The 25440-nt window shown below is 52.7% G+C and overlaps 5 protein-coding genes across 5 annotated transcripts; 3 read left to right on the top strand and 2 right to left on the bottom strand.

Annotated features, from left to right (window-relative positions):
* Window positions 1-681: 681 nt before the first annotated feature.
* On the top strand, window positions 682-4354 carry CTHT_0016160 (putative transcriptional activator protein; the record flags this gene model as incomplete). Its single annotated transcript, XM_006692056.1, has 2 exons — window positions 682-2967; window positions 3050-4354. 2 exons carry the CDS (start codon window positions 682-684, stop codon window positions 4352-4354), a joined length of 3591 nt encoding a protein of 1196 aa, XP_006692119.1.
* A 1867-nt stretch (window positions 4355-6221) lies between these two features.
* On the top strand, window positions 6222-7702 carry CTHT_0016150 (calcium/calmodulin dependent protein kinase-like protein; the record flags this gene model as incomplete). The annotated part of the gene is made up of 2 exons (XM_006692055.1): window positions 6222-6407; window positions 6461-7702. The coding sequence occupies 2 exons, from the start codon at window positions 6222-6224 to the stop codon at window positions 7700-7702; spliced, it is 1428 nt and encodes a 475-aa protein (XP_006692118.1).
* A 3233-nt stretch (window positions 7703-10935) lies between these two features.
* CTHT_0016140 (putative aureobasidin A resistance protein) lies at window positions 10936-12532 on the bottom strand (the record flags this gene model as incomplete). Its single annotated transcript, XM_006692054.1, has 2 exons — window positions 10936-11947; window positions 12054-12532. 2 exons carry the CDS (start codon window positions 12530-12532, stop codon window positions 10936-10938), a joined length of 1491 nt encoding a protein of 496 aa, XP_006692117.1.
* A 6207-nt stretch (window positions 12533-18739) lies between these two features.
* Window positions 18740-21407, bottom strand: CTHT_0016130 (uncharacterized protein; the record flags this gene model as incomplete). Its single annotated transcript, XM_006692053.1, has 4 exons — window positions 18740-19645; window positions 19712-20564; window positions 20612-21054; window positions 21120-21407. 4 exons carry the CDS (start codon window positions 21405-21407, stop codon window positions 18740-18742), a joined length of 2490 nt encoding a protein of 829 aa, XP_006692116.1.
* Window positions 21408-22007: 600 nt separating this feature from the next.
* Window positions 22008-24496, top strand: CTHT_0016120 (uncharacterized protein; the record flags this gene model as incomplete). The annotated part of the gene is made up of 5 exons (XM_006692052.1): window positions 22008-22071; window positions 22138-22372; window positions 22424-22535; window positions 22604-22861; window positions 22919-24496. The coding sequence occupies 5 exons, from the start codon at window positions 22008-22010 to the stop codon at window positions 24494-24496; spliced, it is 2247 nt and encodes a 748-aa protein (XP_006692115.1).
* Window positions 24497-25440: the final 944 nt, after the last annotated feature.

Here is a 25440-nt window from a genome sequence, read left to right as displayed (position 1 = left end):
GGCATCAAGCGGCAACCAGGCAGGCTAGAGAAAATAGCAGACAAACTTAGCAATTGCAGAAAACATGTAGATATTATCAATCAATAGGAAGTGTCTTTGATGGTGAATCGTCTCAAAACGCGTCTTTCAGGAGTCGAGACCAGCTCTGACGGTGGACTTGGGCAGCTACCGCGGCTAGCTCTTAGTCACGTGACTCCACTACCAGGCACAGGTCGCATAGGCTGCGGCTGCGAAATCTTGCAACAACCATCGAAAAGAGCAAATGCAAAAAAAGCAAGAGACCCAATCAAGCCGATTCCAGATTTATCCAATTTTATGTGATTTTTTTCTGTAGTGCAGAAGCGCGCAGACGAGACTACTACCCACGTCTGGCCCGAGCGCAAGTACTCCCAGCCCCAGGGGGTTTGTCCAGAAACGGCAGAGACGTGCTCCCAAACTTGACCTCACGCGCTCGTCGCCCGCAAAACTTCCATCGCACGAAGCATCGCGACACACTCAACCCATCGCCGATCGTCACAAAACCCGGTCTGCCATCTCTGCAGCGTTTTCTCTATTCACCCATGTGACCATCGCCTCGCGATCTGCTACGGTGCCGGCCCCAGACGAGCGCAAGCCCAGCGCATGGCGCCCCAGCGAAACACCACCCATTAAGCCCATCATCACCCGATTCACTTAGGGAACATGTCCATCGCCAACGGCAACCATCCCTGGCCGTCGCCAGGAGGCCCTTTTACGAACGGCGGGCCGCCCCGGACGCCCAGCGCCGCCCTCGACGCGCGCCCACACGATGCTTCACAGACGACGAGTCTCTCCTTGATGCCTGAGGCATCTTCGGCAACTGACATCAACAGCGACGACATAGATCACCGCCGTGCCCTCTTTGCCGACCTGTTTCGCCGTGCCGATGAGCGCCTGAACTTGCTGTTTGACGAGCGCGGCGAGTACAATTTGTCGGCCATAGAGTCCTTCAAGCGCCCACCCTCCCCGCCCGCACCTTCCCTGCTACCTCCCGTCACCGACCACACCCCGATCCAGGAGCCCCCACGAAAGCGCGCAAAACGTGTCATTGACGAAGATGACTATGGCGATGACGACGAGGAAGATGAGGATGATAAGCCTGTTGACAAGAAGCCCCCACAACAGACCTCACAGCTTAGCAATAATGTCTTACTGTCCCCTTCCAAGACTAGCGAGTCCCCGGCGCACTCGAGCCCCAGCCCCGAGAAGCAGGCGCTTGAGAAGCCTCCGGAGACGTCGCAGCAGCAACTGGGTCAAGGACAGCAGCAGCCAAAATCGACAGAAGATGCGCGCAAGGAGCTCGAGCAGGCCCGCATCGCCACTGAAGAGATCGCCAAGCGCAGCTTTCACACCCTGTTCTACACTCTGGAACATGACCGTACTGCCATGCTGGAGCAGCAGCAGCTCGAAGAGTCCGAAAAACAGCTGCAGGCCGAAATGGATAAAGCTGGCAGCGGCAATGCCCAGCAGAACCAGCCCGGCCATGGCTCGCTCAGCAGCGCTAACCTGGGTGCTTCGAGCCTTACTCTCAAGCACCTGATCGCCCGCATTGATCAGAAGCGTGAGCGTGTCCGCGCCTCCGACGCTGAGCTGCGCTCTCTGATGAATGAGGTGCGCAAGAACCGCAGCAAATGGGCCAGCGAGGAGAACATCGGACAGGAAGAGTTGTACGAGGCTCTCGAGAAGGTGCTCAGTGAGCTTAAGGCCCATACCGAGTACTCGACGCCCTTCCTGCAGCGTGTCAGCAAGCGCGAGGCGCCCGATTACTACACCTTTATCAAGCAGCCCATGGACCTGGGCACCATGACGAAGAAGCTCAAGAGTTTGCAATACAAGAGCAAGGCCGAGTTTGTCTACGACCTTAACCTCATTTGGGACAACTGCCTCAAGTACAACCAGGATATGAACCACCCGCTGCGCCGTATGGCCAATGGTATGCGCAAAGAGGCCGACAAGTTGATCCCGCTGATCCCTGACATCACAATCCGCTCGCGCGCTGAGGTCGAGGCTGAGGAGCGCCGCAAGCAAAACGGTGGCGTCGACGACGATGCCGGTGACGATAGCGACGATGAGCCCATCATGTCGTCGCGTGGCCGCGTCGCTGGCACTAAGGGCACTTCGAACAAGTCGCGCAAAGCTCCAAAAGAAGGCACACCCGCTGCCGGCGATCAAAAACCGGTTGTTCAGGTGAATGGCGTGCAAGTTAAGGGCCAGCGCGAAGGTTCCGAGGCTGTCGATGGCAGCAATGGCTTGGGTACACCTCCTGTTGGCGGGTCAGCGACACCCGCGCCCGGTCTCAACGGCCACGGATCCTCGCAGAACGCTGACGCCATGGACGTCGACGGGCCCTCGATCAACGGTATGGCGCTGGTCGGTGAGGAAGCCGCTGAGCAAACATACGAGGACGAGGCCTACAAAATATGGAAGCAGGTCACCAAAAAGGATCGCGCTCTGATCGCCAAGGAGCGCTACCAGCTCTTTGCCAACAATAAGCTCAATGTCGAAGAGCCTGCATTGCTGCGCACGAAGGCTGGCATGCGACGATTTCTGAAGTCGCGGCGTGAGGCCGAAGCGCTGGGTCTCATCAAGACTGCGTACTCTGATTCTTCGGTCACGAGCAGCGCTGGCGCAAAGGATGGTGTTGCGCCTAAGCCCAACGAAACACTTGCTGAGGGCATGGAGGAAGAGGCTGATCGCGCAGTACCCTCGTACTACGAACCGCAGACCATCATCCCGGATATCGACCCCAAGCTGCAATGGGTTGAGGATGGAGAGGGCCAGGTTATTAATCAGTTTGAGGATATGCTGCAACTCGTACCGCCCGGTCACTTCACGGCGCCTTCGAGCCGGTTGACGAGGAGGATTGATGCGAATATCCGCCAGATGCAGGAAACACGGAAGCTGTGTTCCAAGATTGGTGTGATCAAGCAGATGCAGATCCAGACACATGTAAGTTCTATAATAGACCGATCCCAAAAACGCCGCTGACCATCAGGTCTACACGAACCAATTTCCCAAATACAACCCCGAGCCCTTTGTCGAAGCCGACATCGAACCCCACTATATCTCAGGCGAAGGCCCTGTCATGGCCGGCGAGGTCTGCCGCTCCGCCTTACAACGCTCCGTCGCGAAAATCTTCTACCACGCTGGCTTCGAAGAGCTCCAGCCCTCTGCCCTCGACTGCATCACGGACATTGCGAGCGACTATTTTCAAAAACTCGTACGAACTTTCAACGTATACCGCGAGGCCGAGAAGAAGCCGGCCACCGGGGCGGCCGCCGAGCGTGGTGCCCGGTTTGTGCCGCGATTTACTCCCGAGGAGGTCATCCTACATACCTTGGATGAGAACGGTCATGATATCGATAGTCTGGAGGCCTATGCGCGCGATGAGGTCGAGAGGCTGGGCAACAAGCTGGCGCAGATTCATGAGCGGATGAAGGGCCACTTGGCAGACCTGCTACGTCCTGCTCTCGCACCAGATGCTGGTGCCGATGGCTCAGGAGCATTCAATGATGGCAGCGAGCAGTTCGTTACCGGTGACTTTGCCGAAGAACTCGGCGAAGATTTCTTCGGCTTCCGTGCACTGGGCCTGGACAAAGAACTTGGTCTTGACATGCTCTCTGTCCCGCTGCACCTGCTGCAATCCCGCGTACGTTCTCAGTACCAACTGCAGAACCAAGCCGGCGCTGGCTCCGCCGCAGCCGATCTATTTGAGCCTTTGCCTCCTCCGGAGCCTGTCACCAAAGAGAGTATTATGAATGAGATTGGACTTGTGCGCAATTTCTTCCTGGCCAAGTTGCACGCGTCGGGTGACAAACCGCTCGTTGAGGACGAGGATCTCCCGCCTAAGCAGAGGAAGGCACGTCCACGGTTGGGTGCAACAGGCAAGATTGTTAGTCCGCAAAAGAGGAGCCCCAAGGAGCAGATGGCACTGGCAAAGAAGAAGAAGAAGTTGGAACAGCAACAACAACAACAACAGGCTCAGCAGCAGGAACAAGGCAAGGGTGATAATAAGAAGGGCGCTGCCAAGACTGTAAGCTTGAGTCTGCCACAGCCAGCTGCTGGACAACAGGTGAATGGGTTAACGTTGCCTTCACTTTCTGCTCCTAACCCTTCTTCTCAAGGAGGTGAAGTCAACGGTGAAAGTATTGTCGTCAACACCTCTCTCAGCGATACCCAGCAATCCGGGGACGTGACCACAACACAGGGTGAGAAAGATCTAGAGATGGAGATGGAAATGGAGCTGGAGAAGGCTGCTGGCGACGAAGATGGCATGGATGATGGTGATATGGTGTTTGAAGCGGGGATGATGAGTCCGGAGAGCTTGGAGAGGTGATACCCCTCCTCCAAGAGGAGCTAGTTTAGATGTCTGCTTGATTCATTTGCTTGCTTGATACCTGGTTTGGGTGGGACTGGTTGGTTAGTTGGCGGCTACCTGGCTGGCTGGTTGTCTCTGGGTCTTTTTAGTTATGTGCTTCTCTAGCCTGTGCTTTTATCTCGTCTTGCTGGATGGGTGGATGAAATGAATGGATGAATGGTTGGACCCAAGGGGGGCTAGCTTGATGGATGAATGGATTGCTGGGTTGAGAATCCCTTGTTTTCTTCGATCTCATTCTTACTACCTTATTTCTACCTCACACAACTACTACTTCTGCGTAGGTATTAACTCTTATTTTTGTCTGAAACTACACTAGTCTCATCTTCCATGGAAACAAGTGTTCAGCATCTTGGAGTGTCAGTGGCATTGTGTTTGGTCGCGGAGAGGAACAATGGGGTGTTTTTTAACAGGAGATGTGTGGATGGATCATTTACTTGGTGATGGACGGACTGGTGAATAAGGGCTTCCTGGATGATGTTTGCAGGGAAGGATGGATTATCGTGTCGATACATCGTCCAGCGCATGAGTTTAGTCAGAAGTACCTACCGAACTTACTGAACTTGAACTAAACTGGCAGTATTATTGATTGAATGATGTGTTTTGTTATTGCGCTCTTGGGATCTGTGCAATGCTGCGGTGTGATGCGTGTGGTCATTCTGGTTCTTACATTCGACTTGAGCTTCGCGCTTGATAGGGGAGTTGGCTGAAACTGGTGAAGGGACTCTTTGTGGTCTTTCTACCAATATCAGCATTCACCCCACGTAACTTGTTAAAGATAACTTTAAAAGCCAATCTTTGTTTGAAGTTTGTTAACCACCTTGATCTCATGTGAACCATTGTGATATTAGGCATGGCGAACATCATTCAACCTTATAAACTCATCATCCATGGCCTTGACAAGTTATTGACATGTTTCTGGTACTCAAAGTCCTGAGAACATGAGAATGCCACCGCTTCAGAGCCAGCTTCGAGGCTGTGCTGTTGTGCTGTACGTGCTACAAACTTCAATAGATCAGAGCTCCCCTCACCGCCTTACCGACTAGGCATAGAGGGGTAGGGGTAGCGGTGTGTGATTGGCTGACAAATGAGGAGCGAGTGGCGTGAAGAGGGGACCTCAAATGCATCAAGCAGCAGGCTGCACGTCCCAACCCCAAAGGCCCCTACACAAGTTGTCCCTCTGGTCGCACTAGAGACACTTGACTGACTTTGTTCCTGCGGCTGATCACGTTGAAATCATGAGTGATTTTGTTCTGTTCCATTGACTAATGTTCTCTTCTTGCTTTCCTCTTTCGACCTTAAAACTAAGTGCCCTTTAAAGATCAGCCAGGCGTTCTCCTCCTCAACAACGCAGCACAAAAAAACACAGCCGCTCCAAGTTCACCGGTTGCGATTAACAGAGAGCTAAAGAGCCAGCCAAGTCTGGCGTTATCAAGGCTCGCGTTGTGCTTGTCGGTTTTCTTCCAGAAGAGCCGTTGATTGCCATTGGTACCTGACGTGCGCCGAACTGATTAACTTGCTCCACCCCGCTGTTTAGCGCTGTGCCGTTCACTACTTGCTGTGTCATCACCGGACTCTCCAACTCCCCAGTTAAGGCATTCCCTGCTACTCTGCCAACCTGCTATTGAGGTATTTGACCTTGTCAGCACAACAACACGGACTTAGAACAACAGCTATTGGGCGTGCCAGTGCACAATCGCTGCTGACGGATGACATTGTGGGATTTGGGCAAATAGCGACGGCATCTCTCTCAAACGACAACACCATCGACTTCGAACCTACAACCTTAAGTGATCCCTCTTAGCAAAAACTGCATCACCAACTCATCATGAACACCCAGCAACCTGCTGCCCAACCACAGCAGCCGGTGATCCAGCCCTGCCGCTACAAGGTTGGCAAAGTGCTTGGCGCAGGGTCTTACTCTGTTGTCAAGGAGTGCATTCACATCGACACCGGCCGGTACTATGCTGCCAAAGTCATTAACAAGCGCTTGATGGCCGGTCGCGAGCACATGGTATTTCTGTGATCACCATGGGAGAACCCCCCGGGCAAAGCTGACATATCCAGGTCCGCAACGAGATCGCTGTCCTCAAGAAAGTCTCGATGGGCCATCAGAATATCCTGACTCTTGTTGACTACTTTGAGACGATGAACAACCTCTACCTTGTAACAGACCTCGCTCTTGGTGGTGAACTGTTCGACCGCATCTGCCGCAAAGGCTCCTACTATGAATCCGACGCCGCCGACCTAATCCGCGCTGTCCTCTCTGCCGTTGCCTACCTTCACGACCACGGTATTGTGCATCGCGACCTGAAGCCCGAAAACCTCTTGTTCCGCACCCCCGAGGACAATGCCGACCTGCTGATCGCCGACTTTGGGTTGAGTCGCATTATGGACGAGGAACAGTTCCATGTGCTGACCACAACATGTGGCACCCCTGGCTATATGGCCCCAGAAATCTTCAAGAAAACCGGCCATGGCAAGCCCGTCGACATGTGGGCTCTTGGTGTGATCACATACTTCCTTCTTTGTGGTTACACTCCTTTCGATCGAGATACTGACTACGAAGAGATGCAAGCGATCCTCAATGCTGACTACTCCTTCACTCCCATCGAATACTGGCGCGGTGTATCTGAGCACGCAAAGGACTTCATCCGCCGCTGTCTGACTATCGACCCCAATAAGCGCATCACTGCCCACCAGGCGTTGCAACATCCCTTTGTGAACCAATGGGCACGGAATAATGCCTCCGATGGCTCTGATAAGGGCACCAACCTTCTGCCGACTGTTAAGAAGAACTTCAATGCCCGGCGGACACTGCATGCTGCCATCGATACGGTCCGTGCCATCAACAAGCTCCGTGAGGGTCAGGCAGGGTTCATGAACGGCGCAAGGAGTAAGGAGCCAGGTCGGGATGCTCCCCCTGGGCCAGCTGCTGCCGCTGCTCAGCAACAACAGCAAGGGCTGGCTCCTCCTAGGGAGGAACACAATGGTGGCAAAGACTCAGGGTACAGTAGCGCTGCGCACACCATCACCTCCTCTCAGCCGACGACAGTAGCATCGTCTCACGTGCAGCAACAAGAGAACATGGAGGATGTGCCGATGGATGATACGCCTGCACCGATGCCGCATTTGCAGACGCTGCAGCCATCGCCATCACCGGGAGCCCCAGCGGAGCAGCACCAAAGCAATCTGCCTCCTGCTTTTGCCGTACCAGCGAGTTTGCGGCCAGGAAGTGAGGTGAATAGGGTTGTGGAGACCAGTAAAGGTTTGTGGCCTGGTGGTGGTGGTGGTGGTGGGAGACGGTAAAGGTGATAATGATGTGAATTCTTTGGCTGGATGACTGGCTTCAGCTGTTTGTGCAGGGAAGTGGAGACGGAACAGGGGAATTATACTATTTCATGAAGAATGGGTTGAACCAATGGCGATATTGACGACAACGGCTTATGATGCTTTCTCAAAAGTTGCCGGTTGTGTGGTGGATCAAGCAATGGGTGGACAGATCCCGAAGCCCATTAAGGCCGGCTGGTCTGGCTTGGCCTGTTCCGGACGATGGTTATACTTTGCTCTTTGGCTTTTCTTCCTCGCTGCTTATACCTCTATGCAATCTTACGCTTCTCTCTGCTATGCACTGTTCTACTCTGTTCCTTTGTCTTTGTCATCAAGTTCATGTCGTCTGACCTTTTTTTTCTTTCTCTATACCTCAATAGGCGCTTTCATCTCGGTCTGGAATCGAGAATTTAAGATGAACCATACCCATTCTTTGGTAATGAGCTGGATTATCGACATGTTGGCTAGGTACCATCATGATATGATTTTAGATAACCACGGCGTTGCTCACTCTCCAACTTCTCCCTTGACTGTTCGTATATACCTAACCTCCCACATCATCCAAACCACCCGAGGTTCATCATTGCACATATAACATCAAAGTCTATAATGACCATGATATCTTCCCTATGTACGGCGTCGATCCTGACTATGGCGTCTTTCATAACTCGGTGTCTAAGGGCAAAGGTTGCCGGTATCGGTCATGGAAGTTCAGAGCGATCAAGCGCATGCAGAGACTGATAAGCAAGGAAGGTAACCACGATCTCATTATGATAGGTGGTTATGTTGCAACCTCGAGAAGTCTTAGGCACGATTGCATATGCAGCACCAGTGAGCGGCAATTGATCGTTGCATTGTAGAATCCAATTTGCGATTCGATCAAAGACGTCTGGTGGTTCATGCCTTGTCATGGAAAAAGTTTGGTCAGCTAGCTTCCTGAGTGTTGTCAAGATATCACGAACCTTAGATAGTCACACAATTGTCTAGTCACATTTTCATCCCACTTCATCATTTCCATGAAAATATAAAGCCCGCTATGAACAAAATAGAGGATGCAGGTAGTGACCGTTACCATGGCGAATGATACAAAGATCTGGATAATGTCAGAGAAGGATGTCCTGTGAAGGATTAAATTACCCTTAAAAGCCCTTACCCCGATTCCTGCAGTGTGTGGTTCTCCAGGAAATTCTTCTAAGCCAAAATCACCAACTCGAAGAACTGTTTTCTTACCTCCTGCAACAGCAATAGAACAATTTGGCATGATGCCATGGTAGCCATGACATCGACCAAGGGAGATGTGGCTGCCCATGTTGATTGATTCCACGGTCCTCTCAGGCATACATCTCCATAGCTTTTCATATAAAAGGGCACCAGTATCCTCTGCCGATATCTCTTGGAGTGCCCCTGTTTGCTAGTTATTCAACCTGAGGATGCTATGCATTATTGACTATAAATACCAAATTGTGAAGAAGAACAAGCTCCCGATCTAGGTTTCCAGATTAAAGAGACTCCCTTGGAGAACTCCTTGCAGCCCCTGAGCTTATGCAGAAGATCTCATAAACCTACGTATGAGCGCACATTGACGTGCAATTATGGAATGCGTATGCATCCTAGAGAGTCAAAAAAGGACCGACAGCACATAGTGGTATAAAAAACCCAAATCTTATCGGGTTTACTGGTTATGATATCTGTAGCAACTTAGGCTTGTGCGACGAGCAAGTTGGGTTATCAAGCTTCTTGCCATTGAAGGAGTGCTCCCAAAAATATCTAGAGGACATTTTGGTTTCAGAATCTCATCATACTCCACACCCTCGTCAAAATTATCAGGTCATTGACTCAGGTCGAAGTACATTTCTTCCTATGTCTACATTAGTGGTGGGTTGACTCAAGATCTGAATCTGCATTACAAATGGGCAACTCTCTCATCAAAACAGTGAGGTACCGGCTTCAATGACTCTTAATAAGATGTCCTGTATGCAACCCATTGGGCTTCCATTTTTTTTTTTTTTTTGCACATGGATACACAGTCACACTTCAAAGCATCAACGTATGGAGGAATCCAAAACACTAAAAACCACACCCAAGCCCCATGGCACATCAAAGCTGGGCGTGGCTTTTCCCTCTTTAGTTTATTCGAATTATTATCCTCCGCTATATCTCTGTCTTCTCTTCCCCCAACCATATCTGCTGGCGGCCGAAGAGCTTGGGAGACACACCTCCCATTTCCAACCCACACAACAGTTTCCATGTATGAGCGAAGTCATCCCACCCACCCAAACCCATCATGCATTATCATTACTTAGAGCACATCATGTCTCATGAGATACCAGCCATCGACACCTACTACTTAGCGGAGGTAATAGGGAGGATGACTGGTATGATCTGTCCCCGCAATCCCCGTGGGTAGAAAAATAATGAGAGCGAGAGACAGAAGAGAAGAACGAAGAAAATATTGCAAGCAAATCCCGACGCGGCTGGACTAGACATCCATCCACGAACACCAACCGACCCGACCCTATCCTGACAGTAGCCAACACACAATTGCTGTCATGCCATGCCATGCCATGCCATAGCCCATGACCCTTTTCTTGTTTACCCTTTATTTTTCTGAACCAGTCAAACCAGCCGCCCCGTTTAAGAAGCCCATGTGTCCACACCAAAATTGCTTGATGCTAACCAGCCATTGCCATCTTATGCCGGAAAGGTAAGTAAATAAAAGAGGTATTAAAAAGTGGCTCATGAAGATGAGAGGAATTGTAGGCAGCAGAGTAAGGCAGGAGAACGAAACCGCCTCTGCCCGACTAGCTCCAGCCCGATTAGTCCTGCATCATCATCATTGCGAAGGCCGAACAAGTTGAAAAGGGTTCAATAATAAAGGGGGTATTCGGGGTATCCCTGTAACGACCGTATGCGCCATGTCTATGTTGGAGTTCTTGTAGTAATAGAACAAACGAGAGAAGGGGTATATTATTTAAGACCAGTAAACAGACAAGAAACGAGCAAGATAAAGTCTCTCGCAAACCACTAAGCTCGTAGCAGTCGGCGAAAGACCATTAGGGATTAAAGCTCAATCAGATCAACTAGGCCGTAACAACGGTATGTGGTACGGCGACGGCAGTCATGACCGTGAGGGAGTAGATAAGTCTTGCATGTTTCTCCAGGAGACCCAAAAACCGCAACGCCCAAGACAATGCTCATCCATGCGACAGACCTCACCGCGCGACGTAGACTTCCGTAGCATCTGTGTCTTTAGCCCCGATGCGCACCTTACTCCACACGTCAACGTGATCATCATTGGGCGTAGTAGGACTCAGGATGCCCGGAGTGCTGCTCGAACTGCCGCAGAGGGTATCTCCGCGGCTGAGTGAGTCGAAGCTGGAGGAGCTGCCAAGAGTCCATTCATCGCTGTCGCTGCTGCCAGGGCGGCGGTGAGTCAGCAGGCCAAGACCGTAGCTGCCATAGGCATTGCCATCAGCGTTAGTGCCGTAGTAGGCGCCGGCCGATTCCTCGTCGTAGATGCGCGGGCGATCGCCATACTCAACGTACTCGTACTCCCAGCGTGTCGTCTTGTCGAGCTGGGGCCGCGGGAGGAAGCGAGTGCGCGATATGTAGTAGGCGATGGCGGCCATGATACCGCCACCGACCAAGTCAATGGCATAGTGGTGGTTCAGGTACATGGTCGACCAGCAGATCCAGACTGAGTAGAAAATGAAAAAGGGTCTGAAGCGCGGGAAGCAGTACTGCATGAAGAGGGCCTCCAGGATGGCATCGCCGGCATGGAGCGACGGGAAGGCGCCAAAGGGCAAGGGGGCGGTGGTGAAGCTGGTGGTGTACATGTCGACGCCGAACAGCTCGTCAACGCGGCGCAGCCCCGCTGGCGAGCCAGGCATGCCGTAGTGGGCAGGCTCCAGGCCGTGCAGCTTCTCGTACCACGGCGGCGTGCAGGGGAAAATCAATTGGATGGTAACGCCGGCGATGGACATGTAGCCAAAGGCACGGGCGAAGACCGGAGTAGTGCCCGGGGCGGCGAAGAGGAACAAGAAACCGCTGCAAATGGCGGGCAGCGCGAAGTGGCCAACGCCGTATGGGATCCAAGCCAGAATGTCGAGCACGGCGTGAGTATGGGCCGAGAGGATGTTAGAGAGGTTCGCCCCGTACATGACATTCTCCAGAGCGGGCAGCACCTTGACCCAAATGTGTGGGCGGTATTCGGGAGCGATGAATCTGCGGGCGTCAGCTTCGTCTCTTCATCTTACGATGCCGTGGTTTTACTCGTTATCCTGCGCATCTTGCCCCTCGGAAGACTCGGAAGTGGAAAAAAAAAACTCACCGGCTCGCAAAGAAGTAGAGAAGATAAGTCCATATTGGCAGTGATGGCAGAAAGAATTGCCTAGTGATGGGCATGAGAAGAAGCAGCGCGCCCAGCACGACAGCGCCCATCTTGATGAGCGGGGCAGAGGGCAGGATGGCCAGGGAGAAGGTGATGTAGCCGGCCAGCACGATGTACTGAAGGTCCCAGAGGGTCCACGTCCTTGTGCGCAACAACCGAATCGACTCGCGCGGGTCGAAGGAAGTTTGGAGACGGGTGATGTCGTCGGGACGGTTCTGGGTGCCAGCATTTGGCTTACCAATGCCGCTCAAACTGAGGCGGAGACGCAGCTTGCGGGCCTTGCTGCGGTAGTTTGGCGGAATTGGATTGCTGAGCTTGAGTCCGGCGAGCGCGCCGGGCCAGCGCAGCGGCAGCATCTTGGGCTTCGCGGCCGGTACGGACGGGCCGAGCACGGCAGGGAACTCTTGAATGGCGTCCATCACAGGCGGTTTTAACAAGCAATTGGGATGCTCCCGATCGTGCGGTCGAGAGCAGAGAGAGATGGGAAGCGCGAAGAGGAAGAGAGGCGAGTTGTAGGAGCGTCGGATAGGCGAAGTGAGCGTAGGATTGGCGTCGAAGCAGTTCGTAATGGCCGGCTACTGTAGCAGCACTCGCATACTTTTCCTGTGTTTTAAGTGTTGTTCGGGAAAAGCGGGCGGCCGGGCAGGCGACGGTCGACCTTGTTTTTCCTTCCTTGTTTTTTCGCCGGGGTTTCTCGACCGCTTCTTTTCACTTCGTTGCCGCTTTTCTCACAGGAAAGCAGCAGGAAGATCCCAGCGCGGAATGAACGGGAGTTGCGGACGTTTGAAGATGGAAAGGATTCCAAGTCGATATTCTATGGTTTCAGTTCTTGGAAGTGGCCAGTGCACGCAGACTCGTGAGGTGCAGCCTCGTGCTTCTTGCTCCTTATCTGCGATCCCCTTATCCAATCCTAAATCCACAGAGCACAAGAGGAAGACCTAACACTGCGCTTCACACGTTGCGCTCCCCCTTGGCTGTTGGCAGCAAGCCGTTGGCAAAATTCGAACTGTCGGCGACGGAATGCTGTAGCGGGCAGCTGCCTTATTCTATATAGGAAGAGGCGGAGAGGATAGGACGAGCGCAGAGACGAAGCAGAGGGTGAGGGTGGTATGACGGAGTTAGAGGGTAAAAGCTGAGACGGTGAGGTACCTGTGTTACTCTGCGCTGTGGGCGGCGCCGGCTTTCATATGCATGCCTGCTAAGAAAAAAAAACTGTCAGCGGCCCATGCTCGCCCAAGCCTGCCAAGACCTGCCGTCCCCAGCTTGCACTGGCGGCCACCTGCGGACGCGAGCTGCCACTCGCTGGCATTGGCTCAACAGTCCAGGACGCTAAACCAGATCAAGCATAAGCTGATGGGCCCGCGGGAAACAACGATTGTCCGAAGCGCCCTGCGGTACGTACCGTCTGGGGTCAGGATCCTTTCTTCGACTCGCTGCGCTTATGATCACAGCAGGTCAGCGGCTCGCTGGATCCGGCCGCTGCTGGCCTGAGTCAGCAAACAAGTTCTTTTTCGCTTCCACGTCAACTTCTGTTGCTTTGTGCCGCGCCCGTATTCATTGCTATTTGGTATCCTAGCGCAAACAATCTGCTTGCTTTCTTGGGAGCCGTGGCAGCTGCCCAGGGGTAACATTCATCTACGCGAAAAATGCAGCAAGCGAACCGCCCACGCAAATGAGACCCTCCAACGAGTGACAGCCTCAGGGAGGAACCGGAAACGCCCCACACGCGACAGCGGTCCCTGCGCCGCGCTCCCAGCCGTCGCGTGATGTGTCCGGCCGCACCAGGTAGGTACCTTTGCGTGGCTTCCCGATGCCCGATGCTTTGGAGGAGCGTTTTCAATCCGCTTTCGTGGTACGGACACTGATGTTAGAACGCTACCACAAGCCAGAAAAAGGGTTCAACAAAACTGTGATGAGGCCTCGCGCGGCGTCCGCCGCCCGCAGATTACCGTTCCCGCAACCACCCCAGATGAACCCATAGTACTGCGCAGTCGACGAGATTGTGCTCCGCGACGCCAGGCCAACTGGAGTTAAGTTTGAGTCCATCGCGCCCGCATCCGCTCAGGTACTGGTGCCGGTCCTGGCGCGCGCTGGGGACAGCATGTGGTCCATGCACTCGCAAATTGGTAAGGCGGAAAACCCCCCCTGCAAAAACCTTGGCACCATCCTGATTGGCCGTTCTCAACCTTCACTTTTCCAGCCTCCCGGTTTCACCAACGGGATCCGTGCTTCCCGCAGGCAGTTCGTCGAAGAGCGATGTGAAGCGGCTGGACTGATGAAAAGGAACGGTACGCGCAATTGGGTGCGCGTTCGGCATGTGGACTCGCGGAAATGGAGCTCGCATTCGCATCCCCCACAACGGCCTTTAAATGGCTGTCCCCCGGGCTCATCATGGGGCTGATTGAGGCTCATCATAGGTTCATATCACTTTTCACCATCGTTTGTTCCCAGCACTGCCCTATAGCGATGACGAAGTGCCGCGTCGAGCTCAGCATCCAAGCTTCCCGCTGATTAATCCGTGGCAAGGCACACGGGTGCAGTGCAGCGCTGCAGCACAGGCAACAAAGCCCCTCGCCTGCGCTTTTCGGTTGTCTATGCCTCTGAGACGTGCTAGCGAAACTGGGCGTCACACTCCTTGCGTTGGCGAATTCAACGCAGTAAGACGCTGCGGGATAAGTACCTACCTACTTTGAGACGGGCGATTCCTTGGGGGAAAGCCTTGGGTTGTTTTTTCTTGGGGCACCTGTAAAACTGCAACTCTCTCCGGGGGCCAAGTCGGACTCGTTAAACATGATACTACATACGGATTACGTTTGGGATTGAGCTGCAATGCCAGCGTGTATTGAGGTTATGTAAAAGCTCAAATTCTCACAGCCAAAAAGTGCGCGAGGGTTTTTGCTTCTCTCCCCCATGGCCATTGCGGTTTTTACCGTCATGCCTTGCATCGACGATCCGGCCAGCATGCGACTGTTTTCCCCTGGAGAAGACGCATGCGGGGCCGTGCTTGTCGTCTTGTCGTCTCATGTGCTCAACATCAACTCGTCCCGCACCGCCTGATGACACTCCGTTTCCCCATCCCGCGTCCTGTACTAGTTCGGGAAACGTAACTTCAAAGCCACAGTTACTCTACTGACTCTACTGGTGGTTTATGTCGTCGTCAAGTCGTCATACGTCCTGACTTTGATAAATAATTGTGTCGGATTGCTGCCTCAGGTAGCAATGCTTTGAACAAGGTACATTGCATATCGGTGTGGCTGCTAGCGCTTTCACTTGACCAAGGCCCCCATTTCTTGCATGTGCATGTGGGTGCGTCAAGGTCGCGCGGCCAGTTACAGTTATTTTAGCTCCAACGTGCATAAGACGCCGGTACCCCCTTCTCCGCCGTCATCGACCGAGACCTAACTCGACGCTCATCACTGTCTCCATTCAATTCAAGTCAGGAGAATGTGGGAACTTTTCGCTTTCCCGTTGAACTCCTCTGGGTTGAGATGATATAAATGGTGTTTCTTCCCAAACGCCCTTTTTTGACCCGCGATCTCAACTTCCACTAACACCGGGTTGCCGGCTTACCAGAGTGGAGAGTGATCATCTGGTGATCATGAACGCATGTTGAATTCCTGATTTCTGTGATTATGTCCGTTCCCTCCCCTCTGTCGTGACCAGTTTGAAGGTCTGCCCCTCCTCACTGAGCGCCATGCAGACGAATATTGCCTCGCAGGTCACAAGCTCCAACGGTCTTGTGCTCTTGCTGCAGACCGCCCCTCTAACAACAACGCCAGAGCAGAAGCAGATAACCAGACACATGAGATTAAGCAGCCAAGCAGCCAAGCAGGGTGTCATGCATCGACAGAGCGGGCGCAGCGGGAAGAGCTAAACCACACCGGACGGTACTTAACAACAAAGCTACCGCCACAAAAAGGCTGCTCGATGATAATGATGACACCCTCCTCTGTTGACCACTACACACTACGTCCAATCAGATATGTCGCCGAGTGTGTTCCAGTGCCAAAGAAAAAACGCCGAAGATATGTGGGAGGGGAACCCCGGCCTTCCAAGAAAGGACCCTTGAAGCCTTGCAGTGGCATCTTGCGACCCATGATGATGAAATGATTTGCGAAAAAAAAAAAGTTTGCAGTGATGTCTACCGACATGACATGGGTTATGGAACCATGTAACCACAACCATCCGAGGATGCCAAAAGTGAGCCACCGCCGCCAACTGTAAGTAGGCAACTTCTACTTCGAGAGCAGCCAAGGGACTATATGACCAAAAGATTTGGAACAATTATTATTTTTGGTGATGTCACTCAGCTCCAGAGGCACTAGAGTAAAGTGTATATACGCAGGGACGTCGCACGTTATCTGTGCAACTTCGCGCCGTCACAGTTTCAGATACTCTCCCTATCCCCAACTCCAAACCCCATGCTGGCCCTGATAACTGCGGGGTCAAACAATGCAACTCCTGACGAACACAAAGTCATGTCATGTCAAAGACCGTGGGCATGACTGATGTCACTCTTTTGAAGTTACAGTATCAGATTAAACCGATAGATACTTCACGATGTCGGCATTGATGTCGTTGACACCCCGCACCAGACATAGGATGATATGTGCGTAGAGAGGCAGGCGGACTGAACTACCACCGATACCCTACTGTGCCAGGACAACCTCGGCCCCGTCGCCCATTCCCCGGCCCCAGTCAATCATGAGTGGATCTCTGTTCCCCATTCCCATGACGTTTCAATCTCCGAGCAACCCGGCTTTTTGCCGTCGCCCATTTTACCAATCAGCGCGCCGGGAATGGCTGACAGCAGACTTCGTGGGTTTTTCGTGTCGCTTTGCCCTCCATCGGGGGATGGGAGACCACCGGAAACCCGACGGCCACATGTAACTTTTTATCCTTTTGGATAGAATGGAGAGCAAAAGCATTGTGACAGCAGTAGATGGGATTCGGAATACCGAAGCGTCACCAGCCTGGGTATGCCAGAACGTAAAATTTACTAATCTGTGATTCAAGTTCCGACCAATTCAACCAATTTAATCATCTCTTCCTCTTTGTGACCATCGTAAACTGCTTAGGGGTTGCGATCACGCGTAACTTACACCCACCGCGCTAGGGAGTGAGTTGCCCGCCCTGTAGTGATCCAAAGATTCCGGAATTTACATATCACCAACGTTCGTCATAACATCGCAGTCTCAATGGGAGACCTCTTCCTCCAGTACCGCGTACGAAACCTGTCGTACACGTCCTTTGTATGGGGTTCGTCTTTGTTTTCGAAATGAGAGGCTCCATTCCGAACTGCCGCCAACATTATTTAGGTAGGAGCTCTATTTTTCTACAAGACGCTGTGCCGTCTAGTTGTCTCTTTCGATGTCAAGGTCAACCGATGGCATGCTGTGGATATGACAATTTGAACCATTGATTTGGTGGGAACGAGGAGACGCAGGGTGTTTTATGTCGAGTCAATGGGAGCTACTTCAGTTTGGGGTTTCCGATCACGAGCCAAGCAAAATTTCCACCCAGAACCTCGAGGGGGAAGCCTTCAGCCGTTGCGAGAGATGTTAACTGTCAATACCCCTGGACTTTACAAGATGCGAGTACGAGGTTCGTTGTTGCTGAGTGTGACCAGAAATCATTATCAATCAGGCGCCTGCGAACAAGCCTTTACAGATAAGTTTTCCGATTGTTCAGAAAATCCAGCGCAGGCCATCAGTTATCATCGTTGCAGTTGTCATCCTCGACGAATAGGCGATATGAGTTAAAGTAATGCACCAATTTTGGGCTGTCTCTTCTCGTTCTCTCCCCTTCAGTTAGTCTCACCTACCTAAGCCCAACTCTCTACAAGAAAACACGACTTGACTGGGGGTTTCGGACCTGACTTTGAAAGGGAGTACTGATCTTTGTTCCTCATAAACAACTGACAGAAAGCAGATGCCTACCTACATGGCCTTGTTGGGGGAACAAACAAGTGAATGAAGTGCTAGCTATGGGCGGAAGTCCTTCCATTCCATCTCTATCTCCTTTCAGTTTCAACTCAACTCTGGGCATAAGTCAAGAAATTTCTTTGGATTATAGACACCTAGATCAAAATAAAAACTACCAGATTCAACTTACTTGCTCTCATTTCGTTCGTTAATGCTAATATATACTCATGCAGATGGGCAAGCAGGCCAAATCACCTCTAAGTACTAAGGTATCACCTTGATCAATCTGACTTTAGAATAACACAGGACAATCCCATATGAAAATTTCCCCCCGTCCTGTTTGTCACTACTACAAAGCAGTAAAAAACCTTATCCCAGTCCGGTATGATATGTGACTGCGGTAAGCCAGCACCAAGCTTAGCAGGCAAACAAGCAAACAGCGAAAATTACCCCCCTTTCCTTCAGCATTCGTTTTCAAAACCAAATTCTGAAAATTATTAAATTGTCGAGAAGTCAATATGAACGGAGCTGGCCACTTGGGATAGTGAGTGTCAAGCTCCAGAGGAAATCAAGCACTGAGGATTAGTTTCCACAGGAACCTAGTCTGAGTTTAGTGAGAATCCGTTGATACAGTCATGATTGACTAGATGAGGTCGACCCTTGCTTAAGACACACCCAACGCTAATGCAGGTGGATAGCCAGCTAATCCGTCAGTTCATCATGCGGTCCCGCGCCTTGGGCTTGGTCACACAGCTTCGCTTCGTTTTTCTCCTTCTTCAGCTTCTTCTCTTTCTTCTTATTGTTTATGGTCTTCCCATCACTACGACTACTACGAGGCTTAGCATTGCCATTACCTCCGTCGGTCAAGCCGTCCCACCCTATATCTGACAGTTCTTCCCGTTTAATGACAACTCGCTGCTTCTGATGCCGCTCAGGGGTCTTGAGAATTCCCTTGAGAGGTTGCGGCTGGGTTGGAGGAAGCCCCTGAGCAAAAGCGTGATGAGTCTGGAGGGGACCAACACCAGAGCGGGGAATGGCAAGCGACGCAGGTGCAGTTGAAGTAGGAGGGGCGACAGTACCGGCGCAAGTGAAAGGGTTTGAAATCGAGGCCACCGTATCTTGCTGCTTTCGCTGGGTAGAGTCAACCGCAACGCTAGAGGATTGGGGTGAGTCCCGAGGAGACGAAGAAAAAACCGATCTGCGATTCTTCACTCCCGCGATCGGAATTGGTGTCCAGCGGGCCTCGGCAACGGGCATGAGAACGGCCGTCTTCGGCATCAAGCTCATAGCTGTCGTACTCTTGACCGGGGTAGTGATGCTGCTACTGCCAGTCCCCTTCATTGCTACATCGCCGCCAACAGGGTCAGCCTTTATCGGGGTGCACAGCATCATCGTTCCCCGACCACAAGCCCCAAAAGCCTGAATTTGACGTGCTGTGGGCACCGCAGTCTCTCTCTTCTTTTGCGCTGACATCGACTGCCATCCACTCGCTTCCGTCACCGTGGTGTCCGCTGCCGTGGTAGTTAGCGCAGCCGTACCCATCAAATCACTAACCCCCAATCCAGATCCAGAACTAGCACCGGAGCCGAAGCCATCCGAAGAACCCACCTAAGTGCTCTTCGCATTGGTAGCAGCACCAGCGACAGGGATAGGAGGGGGCAGAACAGGGGTGACTTTAGTTGGCTTGGGCAGCTCGGCGGGATTCTTCTTCGGCTTGCTGGAGGCACCCTTCTTGGCCGAAGACGACTTGCTCACGCTGTCGGTGCTGGGAACAGGCGGGGGTGCGATGGGCGTTTCCTTGGAAGATCTGGAAACAGGATGAACTGTCGGGGTGTTGGTGTTGTCGACGCGTGCCTTCTTGGACTTCTTGGCGGGTGTGGTGGCAGCATGGTCCTTGCCGTTGGGCGTGTTCTTCTCTACGTCTCCGTGCTTGCGTTTCTTGGTGGCCTTTTTGGAGTCATCCGTAGACATGGGAGCGTCCAGCGAAGGAGCTTGAGTAATCTCTACATCGCTCTCGCTGGCAGAGTCATCCACGCCGATGCTGCCCATGGCCCCGCTGGTGACACCGATGGGCCGATAACGCGCTTTGAGGCCCTTAGGCTGCGTGCGGGGCGCCTTCGAGGTAGCAGGGACGACAGCAGTAGTCGACTTCGACTCGTTAGCCTCGCTAAAGCGGGCGACGCGGGTGATGTGCAAGACCTTGTCGACCGAGTTGCTAAGCGTCTCGTACTTGTTGCCCAATTTTCCGGGCACGAGGATCTTGATCTGGTGGTTAACGGGCGTCTCGAAAGTGCCCGTATACTCAGTGCCGTCGTGAGAGAGAATGGGCAAACCGGCAGCAACCTTGTCCAGGGGGATGGTTGCCTTCTGGATAACTTCAATGGGGACCGACTTAGGCGCAGTAAAGTACCAAATTTGCTTGCCCTCGGCTTTAGCCTTTTTGAAAGCTGCGGCCACGGCAGCGGCATCGAGGTCTTCCTCAGCCTTGCGAAGGTAAAAACCCTGGGAGATGAAATCGCGAGGCGCGCTGAGCTGTTAGCATGTGAAGGCATGTGCAAGATAATAAATACACACCTATTGTCCTTTGCAACAGTCTTAGTCGGCTCCTCTTCCTCATCACTCTCCGAGCTGGACTCGGACACACTGACAAATTCCATGCTCTTGGTGCCATTGGTAAAGGGCTTACTCTTGGGTGCTTCCTTGGGAGCCAGCTTCACCGGCTGGGTCTGCTGCTTGGGGGGAACCTCCTCTTCGCTCTCGCTCTCACTCTCAGCCTCAGCCTCAGCCTGCTTTTCGTCTTCCGATTCATCTGATTCGACGATCTCGTCATCGCTCGACTCGGAGCTGCTGGACTCCGAGGTATGGGCTGCCATGGAGCGCCTGATTGTGTTCGGGCTAGGCGGGGCCTTCATGGGAGGAGCATCTGCCATCTCATCGTCCGACTCGCTCTCGGAGCTCGACTCCGACTCCTCGTCAACATCAATCTTGTCCTTGGGATTGGCCTTGGTGTTCTCGGACTGACTCTCACTGTCCCTCTCGCTCTCGCTGTCGCTCTTACTCTCCGACTCCTTCACAGAATTACCTTTCTTCGGCTCAAATTTAACGCCATTTGGCTTCGCCTTGTTTCGCAAGCCCTCGGCCCAGTTTTTGAGGTGCTGTTATCGGCCTCGCTGCCGGTAGATGTATCAGTTTCGGAACTGGTCTCGGAAGTGCTGTCGGAATCACTGTCACTCTCGTCCTTGACGGGCTCAGGCTTGCGATCGCGGCCCTGCTCGCCGCGGAACCGGCCGGGCACCATCTTACGGACCAGGTTGGATGCGGCGGCCGCGTGCTGTGAGAGTGTGCCGATGGGCGCGCGCGGCCCTGCCATTGCGGTTGGCGGTTAGATGAGACAGGAAAATGAATCGGACACTAAGTAGACAGGATCAAACAGGGAGAGTTGAGCTAGGATTTCAGGTGGCAGTGTGCGGGTCAACGTTGGCGGGGAGCGGGAAAAAACTGGCGACTCTGGTGCTTTTTTTCTGGATTAAAAAGTTGATGGGTGAAAAAAAGGTTCGCGCATCGCGATAAGCCATATGGTCCTTGTCGTGTAAAGGGTGGGGGAAAATTTCAATTGTAATGCTCTATGATTGGCTAATGGGGCGCGCTCGAACTCCAAAAATTTGGTGGGGCCAAAACTTTCGCTGCACCCACCTTTTTACTCTTTGATGATAACAAAGGCAAATCGACTGAGCAGATCGTGAAGGCCGCCCATGCGGCCGATTTGAGACAGTTTTGTGTCCCTGTGAAAAAGTAACAAATTTCTCAAAATTGGCGTGCTGTTATATTGGCGTGTTTGATTGGTGGAGGTTGAGTGAGCAAACGGAATGAGAAAGCCGTCGTTTGGCGGTTGAAGAGGGTGAAAGGGGAAAAAAAGAGTCAGATCGAGAGAAGATTTAGGGGGAAAGGTGAAAGAGAGCTGGAAATTAAGATGACATCGACAAAGAAGAGAAAGCTGGAAGGCAGCGCCAGCGAAAGCGGCAACAATACACCAAGTATGAATCCTTCAGTCCTTTGATTCATCGATTCAACCCTGGAGGTGCCGTCACTGACCAAACAAGTCCTGAGTGCCTTTGCTGCGCGCCAGCAGCTATGGGCTCAGAGTCTCGTAGTTCAGGCTCAGAAACAGCCACAGAGTGTTGACAACAGCAAGCATGTGACAGAAAGGCGAAGCGCAACGCCGATCTCAGCCGCCCAGGTCCTACGCAAGAGCAAACGCAAGTCTCCCGAGGACTCGCCAATCACACCAGCTACGCCAGCCACGCCCGTAGAGACTGAAGAAGAGAAACCGTCTAAGTATATTCGCCTTCGTCTTCCCGCTTGATCTTGGAACTAATTATTATGCAGACCGTCATCCCCCCGCGAGCTACTCCGCCATCACTCCTCCTTCCAGCCGAACAATTCCAACTTCCAGCGCAAGGCCGGTGGCAGGCTGGTTTTAAGCACTCCTGATGTAGAGGTATGCTTCTGCGAACTAGGTGCTCATTACTCTCGTGTGTGGCCCTGCTGACTGCTGACTTTTCCCAGCGTTTTGTCATCCTTGGCAACTACGGCGTAAAAGTTCACCAGGGCGAGGTGACCATCGCCGGCGCGACACTGACGCCAATCGATGATGTGCAGTGGGTGCACGCCCCACACTGTCATGCTCTTCCGGTTTTGCGGACAGCCAATGACACTGTCATTGAGCTTTTGCCATGTCCAACCGCCCAAGGATTGCGTGAACTGGCCCGTCTAAATCCGTTGTTTGGACGCTTGTGGAATGAGACTAGCGACACTTTTCAGATTGTACGCCCCCTGAAGTCTTCCCCAGCCTCAGAGTACGGATTCTAATGCTTTGTCCAGATATACACCAGTGCAGATGCCCCGAAGCGCACCTCCCTTCGCGAATTGGCTTCTCATCCAGCGTGGAACAAAAAAATCTCCGAATTGCTCACCAGCACCCGCCGTAAACCTTCCCCAATACTCTTCATCTGTGGCCCTAAATCCTCCGGCAAATCTACTTTTGGTCGACTCTTGACCAACCGTCTCATGACCGACCGTGCGGGACACAAGTCGCGCTCCTGGAAACCTGTCATGGTGCTCGACCTCGACCCAGGACAGCCAGAGTTCTCGCCGCCGGGCGTGGTTTCGCTGACAAAACTTAGGCGTCCGAACCTTGCACCCCCGTTTTGTCACCCGGGTCTTTCATTTGGGGAGAAGGGTCTGGACGGCGGCAATGAGGGGATGACGACGGTCCGCATGCACGCCATCGCATCTGTCACCCCCGCGCTAGATCCAGCACACTTCATAGCTTGTGCGAGAGACTTATTCGCGTACTATAGACGCTCTGCTTCTCAGGAAAATATCCCGTTGGTGGTTAACACCCCGGGCTGGATCCAAGGTACAGGGCTTGACCTGTTGGCGGAACTGATCGCTGTCCTGCGCCCAACGGAGGTCCTCTATATGTCTGAAGACGGTCCAGAAGAGACTGTCTCTGCTTTACGTGAGGCGTGTGCATCATCAAGCACAATCCCATTCACTATGCTCCCAAGCCAGCCAAATTCCTCTGGTGAAGGCGGCGGCGGTGGAGCAGCTTCATGGACTCCAGCAACACTTCGCTCGATGGCGATGCAGTCGTACTTCCACCTCTCTCCCTTTTCCAGAGATCAACAAGGTGGCCCTGGATGCGAATGGAATCCCACACCCCTGACACACCTTTGCCCATGGCGGGTGCGATTGGCGGGTCGGCCGGACGAGAGGGGAGTGCTGGGGATTGTATGCTACGATCACCAATATGCACCAGAGCTTGTTTCCGATGCGATCAATGGAATGGTGATGGGGTTGGTCAGAATCGAGAAAAAGGAGGCATTGCGGGGATTAGCAGTACCAGGAGATACTTCCTTGTCCTTCACATCATCTACTTCCCAGGGCGGATGCGATGATGAATTAGACTCAGACTCCAATTCCAGCTCTGCCCCCTCCTTTACCTCATCTTCGCCTTCTCACCTCAATTCTACGCCGTTATTACCATTGATTCCCAACCCTACAGGCTCTCCTCTCTCCCCACAATACACCTCCCTGGTAGGCCTAGTCCTCATACGCGGCGTCTCCCTAACTGCTTCAAACCCCGAACTCCATCTCCTCACTCCGGTTCCCCCCTCTGTTCTTCATTCTTTTCGTGGAGATGAACTCGTCTTGGTGGCGGGCAAGTTTGACGCTCCGACTTGGGCTTATGTCGAGGGGCTTTATTGGAAAAGTAACAGCAAGGCCGCTAAACGGGTCGATGAAGAGAGGGAAGACGAGGATAGAGAGGAAAGTGGGGGTGTGGAGGAGGAGGAGGAACAAGACGAGGTTCCATGGGTAGAGATGTTGCACGGGAGTGCAGGGAGGGATGTGGGGAGTCGAGTGTGGAGGGTTAGGAGAGATTTGGGAAGGAGTTAGCGTCGTCTTTAAGGGTACAGCATATGTTTTACATCGTGCTGTGTTATCTAGCCCTCGATGTTATGTCGGGAGACAGCGGGTGAACGGTGATAAAATATACTTCTATAGACGGGTTTGATTAAATATCTAAGCTTGATCGACATTTTACCGATTACAGCAATGTTCTCAACGACAAAAGTGAACTTTTACCAAAATATCCTCACACTTATTCTCGAACCCAATTGCTCACATCTCGAATCACTGTTTCTCTTGCCACAACTCAGCTCTTAGTAAGACCTAACGAGCATTGCGGATACCAAGAATTGATCCCCTTACACGCGTACGGCGTCGCACAATTCGTGCACCCGCTAAACCCCTGCCCACTACACTGCTGTCACTGTGGCACCGTACACGATCGCTTCGTCGTTCGTTGTCTTCGACACTCCCTTCGCCCCCGGCACCGGCAACTCGCTGCAGCTGCTCGTCTATCTCGGTCTTGCCTTGTGCGCCTACCCGGCCTTCTTCGCCTTGTACCCGAATCTGTTACACTCATTCGACTCAGCCCCTGACGGATTGGCAGGCTGACTCGCGATCGGCGCCGCCTCAGCAATGCCGCTGCTACCCCCGCTCGAGCTACCGTTGCTGTTATCAGCATGTATAGATGTCCCGTCAAAAGTGAACACAGGTGGTCCTGTGATAACTCTTCGGATGGGGACAAGGTGTAGACATTAATGAGGCTGCCCGGGTCTTTAGGCTTATAGATCCCTGGGATCGAGTAACTTAAGGGAGTGACGGTGCCCGGTGCCACCGATAATAGTCAGTTGGGCGCATTCCATCGGCAAAGGTTTAGTAAGAGAGCAATTTACTCTGTGCCATAGAGTTATACAAAGTTACACGCCTTCTTGAGACCCGGCACCATGCAGCGCAATCATTTCTGCTTGAGGGAGGTACTATACGCTATGAAT

The sequence above is a fragment of the Thermochaetoides thermophila genome, assembly GCF_000221225.1.
Source record: "Thermochaetoides thermophila DSM 1495 unplaced genomic scaffold scf7180000011815, whole genome shotgun sequence".
Lineage (NCBI taxonomy): Eukaryota > Fungi > Ascomycota > Sordariomycetes > Sordariales > Chaetomiaceae > Thermochaetoides > Thermochaetoides thermophila.
This window is presented reverse-complemented; position numbering and strand designations above follow the sequence as displayed.